Source organism: Pseudogymnoascus verrucosus, assembly GCF_001662655.1.
Source record: "Pseudogymnoascus verrucosus strain UAMH 10579 unplaced genomic scaffold scaffold_7, whole genome shotgun sequence".
Classification (NCBI taxonomy): domain Eukaryota; kingdom Fungi; phylum Ascomycota; class Leotiomycetes; order Thelebolales; family Thelebolaceae; genus Pseudogymnoascus; species Pseudogymnoascus verrucosus.
This window is the reverse complement of record NW_017263658.1, coordinates 642,372-659,024: the sequence shown is the minus strand read 5'-3', so window position 1 is coordinate 659,024 and position 16,653 is coordinate 642,372. Positions and strand designations below refer to the sequence as shown.

General features: G+C 49.8%; 8 protein-coding genes across 8 annotated transcripts; 5 read left to right on the top strand and 3 right to left on the bottom strand.

Annotated features, from left to right (window-relative positions):
• Nucleotides 1-347: 347 nt before the first annotated feature.
• SFC1 (Mitochondrial succinate-fumarate transporter) lies at nucleotides 348-2,293 on the bottom strand. The gene is made up of 6 exons (XM_018272498.2): nucleotides 1,828-2,293; nucleotides 1,723-1,770; nucleotides 1,619-1,668; nucleotides 1,365-1,563; nucleotides 1,071-1,280; nucleotides 348-915 (listed from the first exon to the last, which is right to left on the bottom strand). The coding sequence occupies exons 1-6, from the start codon at nucleotides 1,889-1,891 to the stop codon at nucleotides 506-508; spliced, it is 981 nt and encodes a 326-aa protein (XP_018133256.1). The 5' UTR covers nucleotides 1,892-2,293; the 3' UTR covers nucleotides 348-505.
• A 639-nt stretch (nucleotides 2,294-2,932) lies between these two features.
• Nucleotides 2,933-4,210, top strand: DFR1 (dihydrofolate reductase). The gene is made up of 2 exons (XM_018272497.2): nucleotides 2,933-3,334; nucleotides 3,390-4,210. Exons 1-2 carry the CDS (start codon nucleotides 3,161-3,163, stop codon nucleotides 3,864-3,866), a joined length of 651 nt encoding a protein of 216 aa, XP_018133257.1. The 5' UTR covers nucleotides 2,933-3,160; the 3' UTR covers nucleotides 3,867-4,210.
• Nucleotides 3,909-4,992, bottom strand: SSP1 (protein kinase ssp1). The gene is made up of 4 exons (XM_018272496.2): nucleotides 4,763-4,992; nucleotides 4,417-4,686; nucleotides 4,108-4,364; nucleotides 3,909-4,048 (listed from the first exon to the last, which is right to left on the bottom strand). The coding sequence occupies exons 1-4, from the start codon at nucleotides 4,763-4,765 to the stop codon at nucleotides 4,039-4,041; spliced, it is 540 nt and encodes a 179-aa protein (XP_018133250.1). The 5' UTR covers nucleotides 4,766-4,992; the 3' UTR covers nucleotides 3,909-4,038.
• Nucleotides 4,993-5,144: 152 nt separating this feature from the next.
• Nucleotides 5,145-6,097, top strand: RPB9 (DNA-directed RNA polymerase II core subunit rpb9). Its single transcript, XM_059463494.1, has 4 exons — nucleotides 5,145-5,454; nucleotides 5,504-5,675; nucleotides 5,766-5,855; nucleotides 5,906-6,097. Exons 1-4 carry the CDS (start codon nucleotides 5,375-5,377, stop codon nucleotides 5,948-5,950), a joined length of 387 nt encoding a protein of 128 aa, XP_059319954.1. The 5' UTR covers nucleotides 5,145-5,374; the 3' UTR covers nucleotides 5,951-6,097.
• Nucleotides 6,067-6,807, bottom strand: VE01_02995 (uncharacterized protein). Its single transcript, XM_018272494.2, has 4 exons — nucleotides 6,768-6,807; nucleotides 6,625-6,709; nucleotides 6,334-6,573; nucleotides 6,067-6,278 (listed from the first exon to the last, which is right to left on the bottom strand). Exons 1-4 carry the CDS (start codon nucleotides 6,780-6,782, stop codon nucleotides 6,208-6,210), a joined length of 411 nt encoding a protein of 136 aa, XP_018133248.1. The 5' UTR covers nucleotides 6,783-6,807; the 3' UTR covers nucleotides 6,067-6,207.
• Nucleotides 6,808-6,945: 138 nt separating this feature from the next.
• SET9 (Histone-lysine N-methyltransferase set9) lies at nucleotides 6,946-9,431 on the top strand. The gene is made up of 2 exons (XM_018272493.2): nucleotides 6,946-7,439; nucleotides 7,490-9,431. The coding sequence occupies exons 1-2, from the start codon at nucleotides 7,344-7,346 to the stop codon at nucleotides 9,374-9,376; spliced, it is 1,983 nt and encodes a 660-aa protein (XP_018133249.1). The 5' UTR covers nucleotides 6,946-7,343; the 3' UTR covers nucleotides 9,377-9,431.
• Nucleotides 9,432-9,624: 193 nt separating this feature from the next.
• Nucleotides 9,625-11,292, top strand: VE01_02993 (uncharacterized protein). The gene is made up of 5 exons (XM_018272492.2): nucleotides 9,625-9,720; nucleotides 9,769-10,246; nucleotides 10,302-10,536; nucleotides 10,593-10,793; nucleotides 10,855-11,292. The coding sequence occupies exons 2-5, from the start codon at nucleotides 9,911-9,913 to the stop codon at nucleotides 10,953-10,955; spliced, it is 873 nt and encodes a 290-aa protein (XP_018133254.1). The 5' UTR covers nucleotides 9,625-9,720; nucleotides 9,769-9,910; the 3' UTR covers nucleotides 10,956-11,292.
• Nucleotides 11,293-11,480: 188 nt separating this feature from the next.
• On the top strand, nucleotides 11,481-16,608 carry BUD4 (Bud site selection protein bud4). Its single transcript, XM_059463493.1, has 6 exons — nucleotides 11,481-11,801; nucleotides 11,854-11,994; nucleotides 12,055-14,490; nucleotides 14,617-14,995; nucleotides 15,045-15,775; nucleotides 15,826-16,608. Exons 1-6 carry the CDS (start codon nucleotides 11,787-11,789, stop codon nucleotides 16,285-16,287), a joined length of 4,164 nt encoding a protein of 1,387 aa, XP_059319956.1. The 5' UTR covers nucleotides 11,481-11,786; the 3' UTR covers nucleotides 16,288-16,608.
• The last annotated feature ends 45 nt before the right edge of the window (nucleotides 16,609-16,653 follow it).

Genomic DNA, 16,653 nt, shown 5'->3' with positions numbered 1-16,653 from the left:
GAAATTACTCTTTCCTAGGAGCGATACTCCACTCATGGTGCCCAGAAATTGGAGAAATGCCTTGGGGAGCTGAGGAGGAATACTTGTAATTAAGATAAACCTTGTCTTTGGACCGATTTCTGGGCACATAACTCATTAAAAGACCGGAATATGATAGACTATTATAACCCTGGGCGATCGAGGGGCTCTATTCCCTCTACTATTGCTGTAAATACTCATATCAGCTCTAGAGCCTATCTGCAGGTTCTTACTTGTCCCTTTTCGGACATGAGAGGCACGAGCTCGAAATGCACTATGACGCAGCATTGTGATGATCACCAATGTCCCACAAGATTGTACCCAGCAAATTTGATATAAATGGATATAAATATTCGATACTATATAATCTACGCACAGCGTCTATATACAGAGAGGTCACCATAACGCTTTTAGCCGCTCGTATGAAAATGCCTTGCCTCCAACAATGCCCAACATGACCCGTCCATCATGGTAAAATACAGCTTATCTACTCCTCGTACTTACCGCCCACAAGCTCCGCGAGCGTCGTCCTGTTCTCCAGCTTCTCCTTCAGGAACTCGTACACTGTGAACGTAACGGCCTGGCCGGGAGCGACACGCATCACACGCGGCGTAATACCCTTGTAGAAAGCGTGCACACCCTCCGTCTTGAACATGTCCGCTGCGATGTATGTTATTCTGCTCCATGCGCTCTGGCCGGCCTTTGCGGGGGTCTTCTGGAGGCGCGTCTTAATGGTGTCGATGGGGGCGTTGGAGAGGGGTCCCATGGCACCAGAGACGAGACCAATGAGGGTTGTTTGGTAGGAGGGGAGCTGGGAGTCGGCGTAGGCGGGTTGCCATCTTTGGAGAGCAGATTTGAACTCGGTGTACGCAGTGAAGTTAACAGCCTGGTTGGTTCCTGCGTGACCGATTAGTATCTGAGTGGTGGCGCAATCCGAGAGTGGTGGGGTTGAGGTATTTGACATGTGAAAGTGATAACTTGGGGAAATAGCTATCACGTGCTTGTGATTTTGGAGGGGCGAGAATGGGGAAACCAAGCATTGCGACTCATACCTTGCCTCAGAGCTGTAAGCGAAATTCCACGGTATAACGCTCCAAAACCCTCCTCTTTGACCACAGTGTATAATGCGTGTGCGGCATTGCGGTATTTAGGGACATCGAGGGGATCGGCCATGGAGTGGTTTTGTGCTTGGAGACGGATCTTGATGACCTCCATGGGCGTCACAACTGCGACAGCCTCTGTGACACCAGCAGCGAGACCAGCTAGGATTAAATCGTCAGCGCTGAGACAACTTTTAGAGTTGCAGCCGCTTTTGCGCGGCTACACTCGGAATGCCAGAATCATACCAAAGAAGGTTGCTTTTGTGCTGACGGCACCAGTCTCCTTGTTTGCGAGCATGGACTTGTATGCCTCAAACGACGTGAAGCGAATGGCCATCTTGGGCATAATACCAGTTACCACTGCGCCAAGACCTTTGTAGAGACCGAGGGGGGTCTCGCGCTTCACGATTTCTGATCCCGTGGCGATGAAGCCTCTTGACTTCACCTATATAGTTTGTTAGAACGATGCCAGGTCTCTGGGGCTGCGCATCTCCACTTACGCCTGGGGCACGCGCGCGACGAGAAAGTTGCATGCGAACTTTGATAGTATCTAGATGACAATGTCAGAATCCTGGCCCATTGAAAATCGCCGAGGTGAACATACCGAGAGGATGGCAGATAAGCGCCTCCATCATTCCTGCACCACCGCCAGCTATGGAAAGTTAGAAGCCATTGGCGCAATAGATCTAAAACTGCGATTGGGACTCACCGATCAAGTTCGTCGCGGCGGAGGGCGGGGGCTTCCCATCACGGCCGTTGGTCTTTGGAGGCATATTTGCTACCGGCTTATGACTCTCTGCGTCACAAGACTAACTTCGTGGCAAGAGTTTCTTGTGAACTCAGTACCGGTGACGAGCGTAGTTGCTTTAGTTGAAATGGTCTGGAAACAGCTGCAGCAATGACCCTGTTAAAAGTATAAAGTAGTATATACAGCGCCGGTTTCTCAGCGAAGAGAGCAAAAATATATATTCGTGGGAAAGTTGGGGATGAGCAAGAAAGTCAAAAGATGAGGAGGAGTATTGGGGTAATATTCTCAGAGTACAGTCAGGTGCATTCGGGGACTCCTCTCCATACCAGTTCGAGCCTACTTTAGTACCCAAAACTAGATCAAAGAGAGTAAGGTGGAGGGATCTTCTCCATAACCCCAAGTTGCACCGCGGCTATGGGGGATTAATTGGAACAGCTCTGGGCGGCGGGAAAGGTACAAGCCGGTGAGAGAGGTGGATTTCATGGATGGCCGAACGGAAGCACCACAACACGCTCAACGGTCTATAGAGCCAAATGCTTCTTTAATTGTCATGAAGCTGCAAGTCTGATGTCCTTTCTCCTAATTTAAGGAACGAGTTTACTCTATTTACTCTATTGAACGGATCACAGTCCGAGACTTCAGTTGCGGCATGTTTTTGACAGTCGGCTGGCTGGCTTCGGCATTTCGACGCTCAGCCTCGCGAGCCTTGCGTGCGGTACCCACTAAAAGCGGAAATTCCTAGTTATCCTCGGTCGAAAGGTTCCGATGACGTCCGTGTGTTCTTGAATCTGCAAGCAATTGTTCCGCAGCGTGTTACGGAGTAGGTACCGTACTCAACAGCCATTTCCCCCATTGTCCTTCTGCGAGCCTATCTAATCCCCGCATTCCCGCAATATGGATAGTGTCTATTTGAGCTTTTGCTTGCACATGAACTGGGGTCGGACGAAGTCGGCTTGTGCATTTTGATGAAATAGTTTGAAGCAGGGCGATATCGGAAGTCATTTTTGGTACAGCTGTGCTTTGTTTTGTGCTGTACACTACTTCTCTCCACTCTCCATCCTCCATCCCGCCATCCCATCATCCCTCCTTAATCTGTCTTGAAATGGAAATGCCGAGGCACGATAAAAAAAAAAGTATCTGGTCACGTGCGGAACAATCGGCCACTCCTAGGCGGTGACGAATGGCAATAAGCATATGGTATTCGCCCAGCCTTGTCCAACTGATACCGCGTTCGCGTTTCTAGTCCCAAGCCGATGAGCAATAACTCTTCCTTCACATCCGTGTATTGGCAACGATGACTTCTGAGACCATGGTTCCCAAAGAATTGACCATCATAGTGGCTACCACTGCCCGAAACATGGGTATCGGCCGCGCCGGCGAGCTTCCCTGGACCGGCCTCAGGAAGGAGATGGCATATTTTGCACGTGTCACGAAGCGTACCCCATTGGCTGCTACCCCAAATCCAGAAGTAGCGTCGCGTCTCTCCAAAAACTATTTGGAGACTGCTGACCCATGTGCCTTAGCCCCCCAAGCCCGTGAGAAATGCAGTCATAATGGGTCGTAAGACCTGGGACAGCATCCCCCTCAAGTTTAGGCCGTTGAAGGGACGAGTGAATATCGTGCTCAGCCGCTCACATACGACTCCAAAACCGCTTCCGGAGATCGATACTGATGAGGAACCTTTACGAGCTGCATCATTATCAGATGCTTTGAAAGCACTTGAGGCCAGCAACGAGATTGGCAAGGTATTTGTGATTGGTGGGGCTGAAATTTACCGGATGGCGATACAAGAGCAGGCAACCAAGAGGATTCTGGTAACAAAGATCCTCTCCGATTTCGACTGCGACACGTTCTTCCCAATATCACTGCCGGGAGACGATGGCCAATGGACGAAGAAGGGCAAGGAGGAACTGGACGCTTGGGTCGGCGAGGATGTTGCCCCAGGAGAACAGGAAGAGAACGGCATTAAGTATGTCTTCGAGATGTATGAAAGAGAATGAATCCAAGTGTCACAAGCATGGGCAGACCATGTATTGTTCATTACGATCGCCACAAACTAAAAATGACACCCCTCTTCTCCAAATATCCGGCACCAACACCCCCAGATTCGAGGACTACAATGTTATTAACTGCTCCCAGCTACTGGCAAAATACCATAGGTAACTGCAGTATTTACTCGATTCTGTACAGGCAGATATTAGCTTTCACCACTTATATCACAGTGGGGACTATTTCTCATACCTCTCAATCAAGTGCAATCCAGACGCGGTCTCGACAACATGACTGATCTCACCAGGCTTCAGGTTGAACGCAGCATCCTCGAACTCCTTCTGCATATCACCCTTGCCGAAGTAGCCCAAATCTCCCATTTTGCGTGCGCTGCTGCAGTCGGACTCGCTCACAGCAAGGTTTCCCAGAGTAGTCTGTCCGCTTCGGATTCTCTGCTCATGGGCCAGGATGATGGTCATTGCCTCCTCCTTTGTGCGAGTAATATCGGCCTAACAATCAATATGTTAGCTAGTGCTGAGGGCCTCCATGATAATACCGTACCTCGCGCCAACTGCTTGGTCGCCTGCTATCCTTGTGCTTAACCAGTAGATGCGCCGCACGAATCTTGCCCTCATTTCCGTTGGCAGCAGAAGGCTCTGGCTTGATCTCTGATGCGCTGTGATTCCTAGCCATATAGTTCTTCAATTTGTCGGTATCGGTTCCCTGCGGTGGCTCCCATCGTGATACTTGCTGCGAGGCGTTGAAGTAGTATGGCAGGTTCTTGGAGGTCGAGTGCCTGACTTCCCACCCAGCTGGAAGACCTGCGTCACTCTGATTGATAGTTAGCTACCGATATACGGGGTGCTATAATAGAGTATGCTAGCTTCAATCGAGCTTCGTTACTGACCATTGTGAGGATTTGTAGAGCTGTTGTTGATTCAGTTGGAGCGTGATACAAGAAATAGCGGGGAAGTTTGACGTAAACCTCCTAAATTTCAAGTTTGAAGGGGCTGTTCTTGCGTTCGTGGCACCTGAAACAGGATATGATAGTGCAAAAAAGCTCGGAGAATATCGAGACCTGAGTTTTGTAACTTTTGGCGGAAGTATCCTGGTCTTACTGTTATTGTTTGGGTTATCGCATCGCACCTTTGCGGGGGAAGGGGCTAAGAAGAAGCCCGTGCACCATGCAACCCCATGTTGGATGACAAACGACTTTAGCGCGCGAAGGGTATGGAACGGAAGAGTATTGTTCCGTTTAAGTTTGCGCCTTGTCACTGGCGCGCGCATATGTTTGGCTGGCGATCTTGAAGCCTTCAAGCGTTCAAGCATTCAAAAGATTTTACTTGAAGCCCACAAACCGGCGGCGATTATAAGGGACAGCACTATTAAGATACCCCAGACCAGCGCGACCAAACCTTTAACTATCGATACATTTGCCGTCGCCGAACACTTATCAAAGCTCCGAGCGATATCCTGAACAGCTTCTATCGCCCCCCAAACCTGTCAAAAACAAGCAACGATGTCTTCACCTTCACCTAGCCATGGCGAGGAGCCAAGAAAGAACATGGAGCAGATTACATTCCGTTTCTGCAGTGAATGGCATGCATTTATGTATCTCTAATGCTATTAAATACTAACCTATGTATAGCTCGAATATGTTGTACCCAAAGGAAGACAACGACACACGCCAGCTACAGTTCGCCTGTCGCACCTGCCAGTACAGTGAACCGGCTATTTCATCCTGTGTTTTCCGGAATGTATTGAACAACGCTGTGGGTGAGACGGCTGGTGTCACACAGGATGTTGGATCGGACCCAACTGTTTGTGCTCCCTTCTCAATGAATAGCTTGGCCTTGCTAGAAATGTTCTGTTCTATTGAAAGTATGAGCGCTAACATTACTGTTTTTCAGCTTCCCCGATCAAACAAGGCCTGCCCCAAGTGCAAGGCCGAGGATGCTGTATTCTTCCAGTCGCAACAACGTTCGGCTGAAACAGGAATGGTATTGTTGTCTTCTTATCCTTTAGATCCACACTGACGATAGCCATATAGAAACTCTTCTATGTCTGCTGTGGTTGCGGTCACATCTTCCAGTAATAATCTACCCGGAGCGTTTTTACACTTGATATTGGAGTTGGGGATTTGGGCGGAAAACATGTCACAGGCGTTAGGGAAGATCGCATAGCTGGAGTTTCGATCATGCACATGAGTTATTGAGAGGCCGTAATAAAATGATTGGAGAACAATAGTTGTTGACCTCTTCGAGAGGTTTTAATGATTATCGCATGTGTAACGCCGTGACCCGTCTACCTCTTTATACAGTATGAGTACATTCTGATATAACCCCAATTTGTTCATAGATGCATTGGTGCCAGTGATAAGATCTTCGACCACTTCATCTTCTTCAATTCAGTGCCGACAATACCTGGGAAAGAAGTTAGTGGATGCCACTGCGAAGTTGCATTGAGGGGAGGCCTAACCGTTCAATCTGGTCCCAATGGGGTCTCCGGTCTTGCTGATCAGGACGCAGGCATTGTCGTCGAACTTCACTACACTTCCATCTGGCCTTTGCAGCTTCTTCTTTGTGCGCACGACAACGGCGTGTCTCATATCTCCACGGCGAACCTTGTTGGCGGCAGATGTCGATACGCTGCCACTGCCTGGACCCGACTCCGGACCGAAATTGCGCTGCTTTTGAACGACAACGATAATGCGATCGCCTGAAAGATGTCAGCTCCATGTGCTCCTGCACACTCATAGGGTGGTCATACCAATCTTCGCATGTCTCTTCATTCGGAGGACCTTGACACATTCGACGACGGCGGCGCCGGAATTATCGATGCAATTAAGCATCGTCTGCGAATAAAATTAGTCGCCATAAACACTAGACTCGGCAGTTTCAAGATATATTCACCTTTAATTGGATCATCTTGATTCAAAGGTTTGCTGTCGCAACATCTAGCTATGCTCTATTCGCATCGACATAAAGATTTGGCTCGGGTTTCGCGAATGCGGCTAGCGCCTCAATGCCTGATGTTGTAGGCTCGCAGCCCAGGCCAAGGCTGTAATGTGGCTGGTGATTGAGGCGCAAACTACTGGCAGTAAATTACGCGCCAGTCCAGCCGTCCAGTCTGGTGCTAGACCACTGCACGACAGGGAAGGGACGTGCAGGGAGGTACCAAGGGAACTCTCCACTGGAGTGAGATCGGGGAATGCGAAAGGAGATGTGCGGCGACGCGCGCCAGGACACCGTTATTAGACTCGAGTCTCAGTCACACCTTTCGAATACAAAGACCAACCTACACACTACTCTGGACTATTTCTTGCGATCCTCCACGACCTCATAAACTTGGATTGCTTTGTTCGAGCCTCTTCGCGCATTCTCAGCCGCGCCGTGCCGTCGAAACTGTAAATTACTCCCGGATTCGAATTGAGGCCATTCGATTCGGGAAGGGCTGTCGCATGAACCAAAAACCACATACGTGTTGCGATGCCGCCAAAATGTCCCTCGGAGAAAAAACACCGTCTAACGCTTGCGCGATTGACATCTTACGACGATATCCTCACGGACGCTTTAGTTGACCATGTAAGATCCCACCAAGTCCAAGATGTGCTTCGCTAACAGTTGTGAAAAAGGTATACTACTGGACGACTATTCGCAAGAATCGCAATTTATACCATGCCTCACGAGGTGTTCGAGAGGAGGATATTACCCCTATTTTGCAAAACATGGTCATAATTGGCAAGGACGCGGAGAAAGCAGAAGCGCAACTCCTTCAACTTCCAGGACTTCGAAAGTTTCTGGAAAGTTTACCTCCTGGAAAAGAAAGGGACGACTTCCGAAAGCACATGCGGAGATATGTCAACATATATTTACCGGACTGCCCGTTTGAAATCACAAGCACCAACCGATACACTGTGGTGACCCATGAGGCTTCCGTGACGGCCCGGAGGTTGATTAAAAAGGGCGAAACAGTGAAATACCTCTGCGGAGTCCAAGTCATAATGACTAAAGAAGAGGAAGCCGACATCAACCAGCGTAGGCGCGACTTCAGCATCGTTGTTTCAAGCCGCAACAAATCTGCTTCATTATTCTTGGGCCCAGCACGATTTGCGAACCACGATTGCGGTGCCAATGCTGAGCTTATGAGAACGGGAGCCGCAGGAATGGAAATCATCGCTGTAAGGGATATTGAGGTGGGGGATGAGATTACGGTTACTTACGGAGACAATTATTTTGGCGAAGATAACTGTGAGTGTCTCTGCAAGACCTGCGAAGACAACCGGGAGAACGGTTGGGAGTTGGAAGACGACGATGGTTCAAGCACCCCAGCTACAAAGCCTTCTATTGAGGAGCCCACGGTAGTCATTGGTAGCTATTCACTACGTCGAAGGAGATCCGACTTTGTGGACTCCTCCCGGACTCCGTCGGTAACTCCTGACCTCAGGCCTCGTGTTCTCAAGGGAACACCAAAGAGATCGAATAAAATCGCGAAGGAACCGACATCACCAGAACTTTCGCCCAGTCAGCAACTTATGGAGTCTAACAAGAAGCGAGAATGGCGAGATGAAGCGCCGACGGCCGAACAACACACGGCACGGAAACGGCAACGCACTGAAGGAATCGTCAAAGAGGAAAGCATTCATGCTAGGGATTTAGACGGTCTGTACTCCACACCCGAGAGCTCTAGGGCTAGTTCGGTTTTTGAATCAAGGCATGATTCAACACAGATGCTGCCCTCCCATGACAGCAACCTGACGGATACAACGTCGGTGGATGAAGATACGATTATAGTTCGGCCGATTCGCAAAAAGAGCCATTCACGCCTTCGCAAAGATGTTCGTGAGCAATCTAGCCCTGCCGCTGTGGAAGCGGACAACCCCGTCTCAGATGCAGCGATAGCAATGGCTGAATTTGCTGGCGAGATTGGCGCCGCTGTGGCCTCGATTACAACACTGGGCGCGACGGACTCGGACGCTTTGGAACCAAAATCTTCGCGCAAGTTAAAACGACCGTCAACGAAGCTGTTAACTAAGACGCTTGCAAGCACGACCAAAAAGAGGAAATATGTCAAGAAAAGGGCACCTGTTGTCACAGACAAGGACCACGCACCAGAAATTAGGAAGCCGCGAGATTATGTCTTGACGCCGCTACTACTGTCGCAGCCAGCTTCAGCCTGGATTTCGTGCAAGATTTGCGATGAATATTTCGTCCAACTGGACGCTTACTTAACCCGCTCATCGTGCCCAAGGTGTGAGCGTCACAGCAAGCTCTATGGATATCAGTGGCCGAAGACGGATAAGGAAGGGCGAAATGACTCGGAAGAAAGGATTTTAGACCATCGCACTATCCACAGGTTTATCAGGCCTGACGAAGAGAGATCTATCAGAAAACGAGAAAGAAGCCGCGGCTCCACAGGTAGCCCAGTTGTTTCTAATATTTCTGTCGAGACCACGGCGGATACGCAAGAGCGCCCGAGACCGCAAAGGCTGAGGAGGAAACCGGGTCGGCTCACTTTATAAACGCAAACAACGAATTGCTATGCTATATAATTGATTAAAAAATGCAAAATTATTCCCAATTACCAATTTAACAATTTAATCATTGCCACTAGTGATCCTTTGTAGTAATGAAGCCATACGCTAATCTCGTACCTGAAAATCTGTCAGCCTTGTAGGTGGGCAAGATTGTGGGGATTGGTGGGTCACAAGTTGGGGGTGCAGTTCCCCTGCAGGGTACCTTGATTGTGCCACAGCCTTGCGCTTCAGGTTCCACGTCCAAACGAAATCAGTGGGCTGGGAGGTTCCAAAGCGAGCTCAAATTAATAACATTGTCGCCACAAGCAAATACGCCTATCTAATTCCATGTATGTAGCCCTTCCGAATCGTCCGTTGGCTTCCAATTAACCATTTAGACCCCGAACGAATCCAAGAACTACTCGAATAACGCACTTAACACCTATATGCCCTCGACCCAACCCACTGAGCTCGCCGCGCCAAACAACTCACTCATCCAATCACACTGAGAGTTTTCTCTGTTCTGGAGGATAGCGCATAATGCCGGACATCGAGATTACCGGCGACAATACGTTGACTGAGAATGGCGGAAGTGCAGACGTCGAGATGGGCGGGGACGATGTAGTGGAGGTCGCAACAACCACGGATGGAGGAGACAGGAACGACGACGGAGAAAAAGACCAGGAAATTGCGGAAGAAGAAGAGGCACCAGTCATCCCGGTGCGAATCACATATGTGGACCATCTGAAAAGCCCTATCGTAGAGCTCGTTGTTGGACAAGGTGACTCTGAAATCATCCTCAGTTCCCATCAAGCGCTGTTGGTGCAAAGCCCCTTCTTTGAGGACGCTTGCGCTCATTTCGATGCTGATACACCGGTATGATATAACTAATTTCCAGGTAACTAGAATCACCCACTCACAACTATGCTAGAGGAGGTCAATCGACCTGTCAGAGGAGGACCTCGATGCAGTCGGCTGCTTCTTGGAGTACCTTTATACTGGCGAATACTTCCCTCAGAGAGTCACCGGACAGCGCGGATTAGTCAAAGACCCCACGATGCCAGAATTGGACGAGTCGGGCGAGCAACTGCTGAAGCATGCAAGGGTCTATACCCTGGCTGGCAAGTTTGGCGTTGACGCACTGAAGGCACTCGCACTTTCAAAGAGTAAGCTAACACGTATCACTATATTCTTGAGCGATGGTATCTAACATATAACACAGTTCACTGCGTTAATTCCAACGCAAAGGGCGAGATTCAATACGCTCGCTACGTTTACGCAAATACCGCCGAAGATGATACCACAATCCGCAGGCCCGTTGCGTCGTTCTGGGCGCATAGATCCCATGTCCTGCGCGCTGAAGCGGAAGATGAATTCAGGAAGATGTGTTTGGAATTCCCTCAGTTTGGTTTCGATGTGCTGAGTTAGTTTTATCAAGCATTGTTTCATATAATTTTAGTTTCTCATGCTGATGATTGTAATAGCCCGCGTCTTGGACGAGAAGCTCAAGAACGAGACCCGCGAGAAACCGCACAGTACCCCAAGCGGCAGCTCTCGCAAGCGCCAAAGGCATATCCAGATCTAGGTTTGGTCTGTGATGTAACTATAAGAGGGGTAAATAATTGCTTGGCAACATCGCAATGTTTTGATACGATATGGTGTCGCACGGTTGCTTAGGACTTAAGGTCTTGGGCAAAATCAGGAAACTGCATTTGTATTATAAAGTTCTCGAGTATGCGAGGTTAATGTTTCCATAGCTGAGCATAGGACTATAAATAATAGCTTCCGCTTCAGCGCACTATTTGCTTGGTTGATCGTTATCAAAGAGGCGGGTATGGCGTCAATCTCTCTATAAACCTCCAAACCGAGGACTTGAACCACCTCATTGGATCACTGTACATTTAATTGAACTTTTCTCTCCGTATCCAGAGTTACGCACAAACTCGAATATAAGCCGGAAACATAAATTGCTCACAATAAATTATGAAACACACTAGGATCGCGAGGCTGTGTGTGACATCAATAGGTTGCTGAGGCAACCAGTTGTTGATGGCAAACAAGCCAACCACACCCTGGGTCGCCTACAATACAACCTCACCTCGCAGAATCCAAAGCGCACGATACACTCACCCTTCGCATCCACAGTCGGCATACGTATGAGGAACATTTGATATACCGGACCAATCTTTCATGTTCTGTGGTTTACTACTCTGAAAACAATACGGTCTTTTTGTCTCAAACAATTCCAAGACATACTCGAGGTCTTAGTCCACGCACCATCTCGCCGTCTTCACCTTGTTGTCCTCACTCTTCGCATGCTGCAGACTCCTGCATACAACAACCCCAAAGCATTGCTTGCTTGAAACAATACAAATATACCCTCGTGGCCTCTAGCTCGAGATTGAATGAAGCAACAATGACATCGCAACCAGTATGTAAACATTGAGTCCACCAAGCTTACAACTGTTGACAATGTTACGCAGGTACATCCGCTCAGGATTCAAAAGAGCACACCAAACACATCTCCTGTCAAGATGGGGAGCTCAATTCCTCGCGCTTTAACTGAATTGGCACCTACTGAGAGGAGGCAAAACTCCCCAAGCTACAACCAAGGCTCTCCAAAAGTAAGAAACCCCAACATGCACATCCCAGCGCCCTTACACATACTGACAGCAAGGAAACAGAAAATGGCTATCAATATGGATTCGTCTCCATTCCAATCTTCCCCCTTCAATACGTCAGAGGGGAACTCGTCGCCACGACTATTCTGGCAAGGTCGTGACCCAGCGACTCCCAGTAATCGATTCAACTCGGAGAATGGCATATTTGGAAAGAGGGAAATGTCGCCATCGCCAACGAGGCGATCGTCGATTGAGAGACTCCAACGTGCCTCGCGAGTCAAGAACAGCAACATGTTTGCTCGTGAGCAGAAGCAAGAATATGACCCAACATCAATTCCAAACATTGAGCGACCACTTGCGAAGCAAATCCAAGGAAACGCATATGGCGGCCAGGGATTAGATGGATTGCGCTCTGAGGAGCGAGGACGTGCATTCGGACATGGCCGAGCCCCAAGCAAAGACATTGTCTCGCCATACTCGCCGACGAAGCTTCCACTTACATCAACTGTGGTACGAGAATCGCCGACAAAAGAGCAAACTTCACCAATGAAGTCATCGCTTGCGACTACCCGCTTTGGCTCAAAATTGCCATATGATGAAGACAAAATCAGCTCGCCAGAATACTCAGGCGGCGAACACGAGCTTCCAGAAGGCCGCAGCCTACACCGTCATGCGAAGAGCGTTACCTTTGATGCAGCACCTCAAATTAACGAGTACGAAATGGTAACTCCGGATCTATCCTCTGTCGGAACCAATTCCAGAGAGAACAGCTACGACTCAGCCGAGGATGACGACGAAGAGAGTTACAATAGATCTGGCTCGTTGGAGCTAGATGACAGCTTCGACGCATCACTCGAAGATACGGATAAAACTCCAGTTGTCGGACCGGATGACTGGCGCTTTTCCAACAACGGAGGCAGCTCGGACCCATTTGGTGCCCAGCTGGAACCTTCGAGCCCTCTCACTGGGTCTGAAATATCATCCCCTACAGTGACCAGGAATATTAGCGCAGATCATCGCCCACTACCACCACTTCCAGGTACCTCAGAGAAGAGGAATTCGGGACTCTTTGCGGCGGCTGAACGAGCTAGCAATGTCACAAGAGGCACTGCGGTTCCGGCAGCTTCCTTCAGCAAGACCGATATCCAAGGTTTAACCGGAGGGCGCATGCCGCTTGAAGAACGTCTTCGTCTGATGATGATCCAGGATGACGACAAAGCTAAGCCAGTGGCAGAGACTCAACGAGAGCGTCGAATGAGACGTGGCGGTGCGCGTGACCGATGCAGCGCAACGCCAGAAGTGGATGATGGCGAAATCAAAATTCACGAAGATGAAGATACTCTTGCGGATCTAGGCGAATATCAGCTCCCAGAGCGAGTCTCCAGGGAGTCTATTCTGCGCAAGGTCAACGGCCACGATGCGTTTACACTGGACTCAGAGTACAACTTTTCCTCTCCACCGCCAAGTTCTCGACAGGAGCGCACAACTGTACCAGACCCTGATGTGGCTATTCCATCCACCGAGGATGTCACGATCGCCGATGATGACAGCAGCGTGATTATTAAGCCTGAAGAAGAAGATTCGGAGATTGATGTCTACGACATTCCCGAGATGTATCAGGGACGCCCCGAATCTCGAGTAGAAGACTATGACATTAACAATTCTGTCGTCCGCGATGACTCTGTCGTTCGCGAGGGTGAAGATCTGGAGAGCCAATATTCAGACGAGACTCCACAAAACAAAAGCCCGGAGCTTGAGTCCAACAACGTGCCGGAAGATGAGGGACCACCAACCCCCCGCTTAACCGCGCCAACATCAGACATCCCTTCAGTTGACACTGAAAACATGGAGGACCAAGCCTCTTTGCCAGCGCTGCCTGGGTTCTTGGACACCAACAATTTCGGGCTGAGTCTTCAATCATACATAACACCTACTCCCCCACCTCCCCCGCCAAAGGATGAAACGAGCATCACATCGGACGCTGTCATTGAGCCTCTTGACGTTGAACGTACCTCTACACCACCAGGTACCCCCGCAAAATATGCTCTTCCCAAGCCCGATTATGACGGCGCTGGCTGGGGTTCAGAGAGTGAGGAAGAAGTTGGCACTCCTGAATCAGTTGTGCATCATGCGGTGTCTTATGAGGAATCTCCTCCCGCAGAGTCGCCAGTTGTCCCAGAGCAAACCGCAACTATCAAATCATCATCTGGTTCAAAGCTCAAGACCCGACCTTCCGCTACTCCGTCAGATATTATGGCCATGAGGGAAGCTAGGCGCCAAATCAGCACCGAGTACCCAATCCCACCCATCCCACAGCGACACCGCAACCGCCCTTCTCAGAGCATGGAGCGCGATTTAGAAGATCCGGAAGCTGTCTCTGAGAACGAGGGAATGAAGCGAATCCCAAGCCTCAAACGGGATGGCCTTACGCTGGACATCGGAAGCGATCTTGGCCTTAGTCTCGACCAGGACTTCGATCGACTGATTGAAGCTCAAAAGGTTGCGTTTAACCTTTCTCATTACCACCTAATTGACTCCCAAGGTTACCATGGACAAGTGTCTACGTTACAAGCCGGTGCTCTAAAATTCGAAGAAATGCATGCTAACATTACTCCTCGGAAACAGCGCGGATACCTTATGCGTCAAAACACGAAGGTTGTAGTTGCGAGCAGTGGTACTGACGTTGAAGCTCAAAATTTCCGTGACACTCGGTCTGCAGGCAATTCTCCCGTAAAACAACCCCGCCCACAATCATGGACGGTGGAGCCTTGGAATGGCTCGCCGAGGAAGAGAAGCACGAGAGACAGCACTGGTGGCAGGAAAAGGATGCCATCAGGACCAGCACCTCCTTTACCTGGGCAACAGAGCAATGTCGCTGGCACTGGTTTGGGAATGGTTGCAGAAGATGCTCAGGTCGATATCAACGAGCCCGACAATGGCGAGAGAGGCCGACTGTTCGTCAAGGTTATCGGTGTTAAGGATCTCGGCCTTCCATTGCCAAAAAGTCAGTATAAACCCTCTCCTCTCTATGTAGTTGCTAACCTCCTTTGAAGATGAGCGCACCTGGTTTGCCCTCACTTTGGACAATGGGGTTCACTGTGTCACGACAGCATGGCTTGAACTTGGAAAGAATGCCCCTATCGGCCAAGAGTTTGAACTAGTCGTCCCCAACGAACTCGAATTCCAACTCACCCTGAATGCTAAGCTTCAAAAGCCGCCGCCACAGCGCGTTGTTGAATCGCCAACAAAAGCGAAGGCCCCAAAGCCATCTACATTCTCCCGCGTTTTTACTTCGCCGAAGAAGCGCAAGGAGCTTGAGATGAGGCAAAAGGAAGAACAGCAACGTGCTGCGGATAAGCAACAGAGCGAGATGGCTGCTAAGCGCATGTCTCAGCAACCTACCGCGTGGGATCTACTCTCCCCTCTTGCCGCAGATGATGGAAGCTTCGGTCGATCATACGTCTGCTTGAAGGATCATGAGCAACACTGCTTTGGAAGGCCATACGTCGTTGATGTTAACTGCTTCAACGAGTGGGCGACCGAGGAAGTTGGTGGCATGAGCAGCGTCAAGAGCAAGACGGGAGCTACTCAAACCCGCCGCCGGGCACCTTACAAGGTTGGAAAGCTTGAGCTGCAGCTTCTATTTGTCCCGAAGCCCAAGGGTGCTAGCGACGATGATATCCCCAAGAGCATGAACTCCTGCATTCGCGCAATGAAGGAGGCTGAGGAAGCAGTGGCTAGATGCCACAGTGGCTACTTGAGCCAACAGGGTGGAGACTGTCCTGTAAGTCACCAAATGAAAGATATTAATTTCATTATGCTAATATGTTCTAGTACTGGCGTCGTCGCATGTTCAAGCTCAATGGTAGCAAGTTGACGGCTTACCACGAATCGACTGGCCAACCTCGTGCAACGATCAACCTCGCCAATGCGTCTAAGCTTATCGATGACCGCAGGGCATTGACGCAGAAGGAAACCACAGGCAGAGGAGGTAGCCGCCGCAAGTCCGGCTTCGCCGAAGAGGAGGAGGGTTACATGTTCGTTGAGGAGGGCTTCCGCATCCGCTTCGGTAACGGCGAGGTCATTGACTTCTACGCCGACACCGCCAAAGACAAGGAAGGGTGGATGAAGGTCCTCGATCAATGCATTGGCACGAGCAGCGAGGCCAAAAATGGCGTCAGCTGGTGCGACATGGTGCTCAAGAGAGAGGACAGCCTGAAGCGCAAGGAGATCCGCAAAGCTTCTGGGGAGAAGCCACCGCGCTTTCACGCGAGGACGAAGAGCATGATCATCTAAGGTAAGTTGCGCATGAAGAGAGATGCGGCAACGCGAACGACTTATGATGAATCGGAAATGATACGATGACTGGGTTTACTTTCGTTTCTTTCCCACGGGATTTAATTCCTCATTCAAAAAATAGGCCGGCCTGTCGGATGACGTGGTTGATAAAGTAGGGTTGTATGGGATTTGTACTGGTTTGATGGTTTGTTTGGGTATTTGCGTTTATGGGGGTCTCTCGGCGAATGCATTGCTATTGGGTCATTTTCATTGTCGAGTTGACCATTAGACACCGTTTTAGCGGCCACTTGAGCATAGTAATATTACAAAATTCAAATACTCCATGGCTTGTATGACACGTGCACTTGGGTTGGCAGGCAGTGG

What these genes read in the sequence shown, in the direction of transcription:
- SFC1 (XM_018272498.2), bottom strand. Translation starts at nt 1,891, where the DNA reads ATGCCTCCAAAGACCAACGGCCGTGATGGGAAGCCCCCGCCCTCCGCC. An exon ending in CACAAAAGCAACCTTCTTTG is followed by an intron (nt 1,281 to 1,364) that starts GTATGATTCTGG and finishes ATTTAATCCTAG; the next exon opens with CTGGTCTCGCTGCTGGTGTC. An exon ending in GCTTACAGCTCTGAGGCAAG is followed by an intron (nt 916 to 1,070) that starts GTATGAGTCGCA and finishes TCGGTCACGCAG; the next exon opens with GAACCAACCAGGCTGTTAAC.
- DFR1 (XM_018272497.2), top strand. Translation starts at nt 3,161, where the DNA reads ATGACTTCTGAGACCATGGTTCCCAAAGAATTGACCATCATAGTGGCT. An exon ending in CTGCTACCCCAAATCCAGAA is followed by an intron (nt 3,335 to 3,389) that starts GTAGCGTCGCGT and finishes CATGTGCCTTAG; the next exon opens with CCCCCCAAGCCCGTGAGAAA.
- SSP1 (XM_018272496.2), bottom strand. An exon ending in GACCAAGCAGTTGGCGCGAG is followed by an intron (nt 4,365 to 4,416) that starts GTACGGTATTAT and finishes ATTGATTGTTAG; the next exon opens with GCCGATATTACTCGCACAAA.
- RPB9 (XM_059463494.1), top strand. Translation starts at nt 5,375, where the DNA reads ATGTCTTCACCTTCACCTAGCCATGGCGAGGAGCCAAGAAAGAACATG. An exon ending in ATGTTGGATCGGACCCAACT is followed by an intron (nt 5,676 to 5,765) that starts GTTTGTGCTCCC and finishes ACTGTTTTTCAG; the next exon opens with CTTCCCCGATCAAACAAGGC. An exon ending in GTTCGGCTGAAACAGGAATG is followed by an intron (nt 5,856 to 5,905) that starts GTATTGTTGTCT and finishes ATAGCCATATAG; the next exon opens with AAACTCTTCTATGTCTGCTG.
- VE01_02995 (XM_018272494.2), bottom strand. An exon ending in GAAGAGACATGCGAAGATTG is followed by an intron (nt 6,574 to 6,624) that starts GTATGACCACCC and finishes GACATCTTTCAG; the next exon opens with GCGATCGCATTATCGTTGTC. An exon ending in CATTGGGACCAGATTGAACG is followed by an intron (nt 6,279 to 6,333) that starts GTTAGGCCTCCC and finishes CTTCTTTCCCAG; the next exon opens with GTATTGTCGGCACTGAATTG.
- SET9 (XM_018272493.2), top strand. Translation starts at nt 7,344, where the DNA reads ATGCCGCCAAAATGTCCCTCGGAGAAAAAACACCGTCTAACGCTTGCG. An exon ending in CGGACGCTTTAGTTGACCAT is followed by an intron (nt 7,440 to 7,489) that starts GTAAGATCCCAC and finishes GTTGTGAAAAAG; the next exon opens with GTATACTACTGGACGACTAT.
- VE01_02993 (XM_018272492.2), top strand. Translation starts at nt 9,911, where the DNA reads ATGCCGGACATCGAGATTACCGGCGACAATACGTTGACTGAGAATGGC. An exon ending in ATTTCGATGCTGATACACCG is followed by an intron (nt 10,247 to 10,301) that starts GTATGATATAAC and finishes CAACTATGCTAG; the next exon opens with AGGAGGTCAATCGACCTGTC. An exon ending in GTTTGGTTTCGATGTGCTGA is followed by an intron (nt 10,794 to 10,854) that starts GTTAGTTTTATC and finishes TGATTGTAATAG; the next exon opens with CCCGCGTCTTGGACGAGAAG.
- BUD4 (XM_059463493.1), top strand. An exon ending in GACTGATTGAAGCTCAAAAG is followed by an intron (nt 14,491 to 14,616) that starts GTTGCGTTTAAC and finishes CCTCGGAAACAG; the next exon opens with CGCGGATACCTTATGCGTCA. An exon ending in AACAGGGTGGAGACTGTCCT is followed by an intron (nt 15,776 to 15,825) that starts GTAAGTCACCAA and finishes AATATGTTCTAG; the next exon opens with TACTGGCGTCGTCGCATGTT.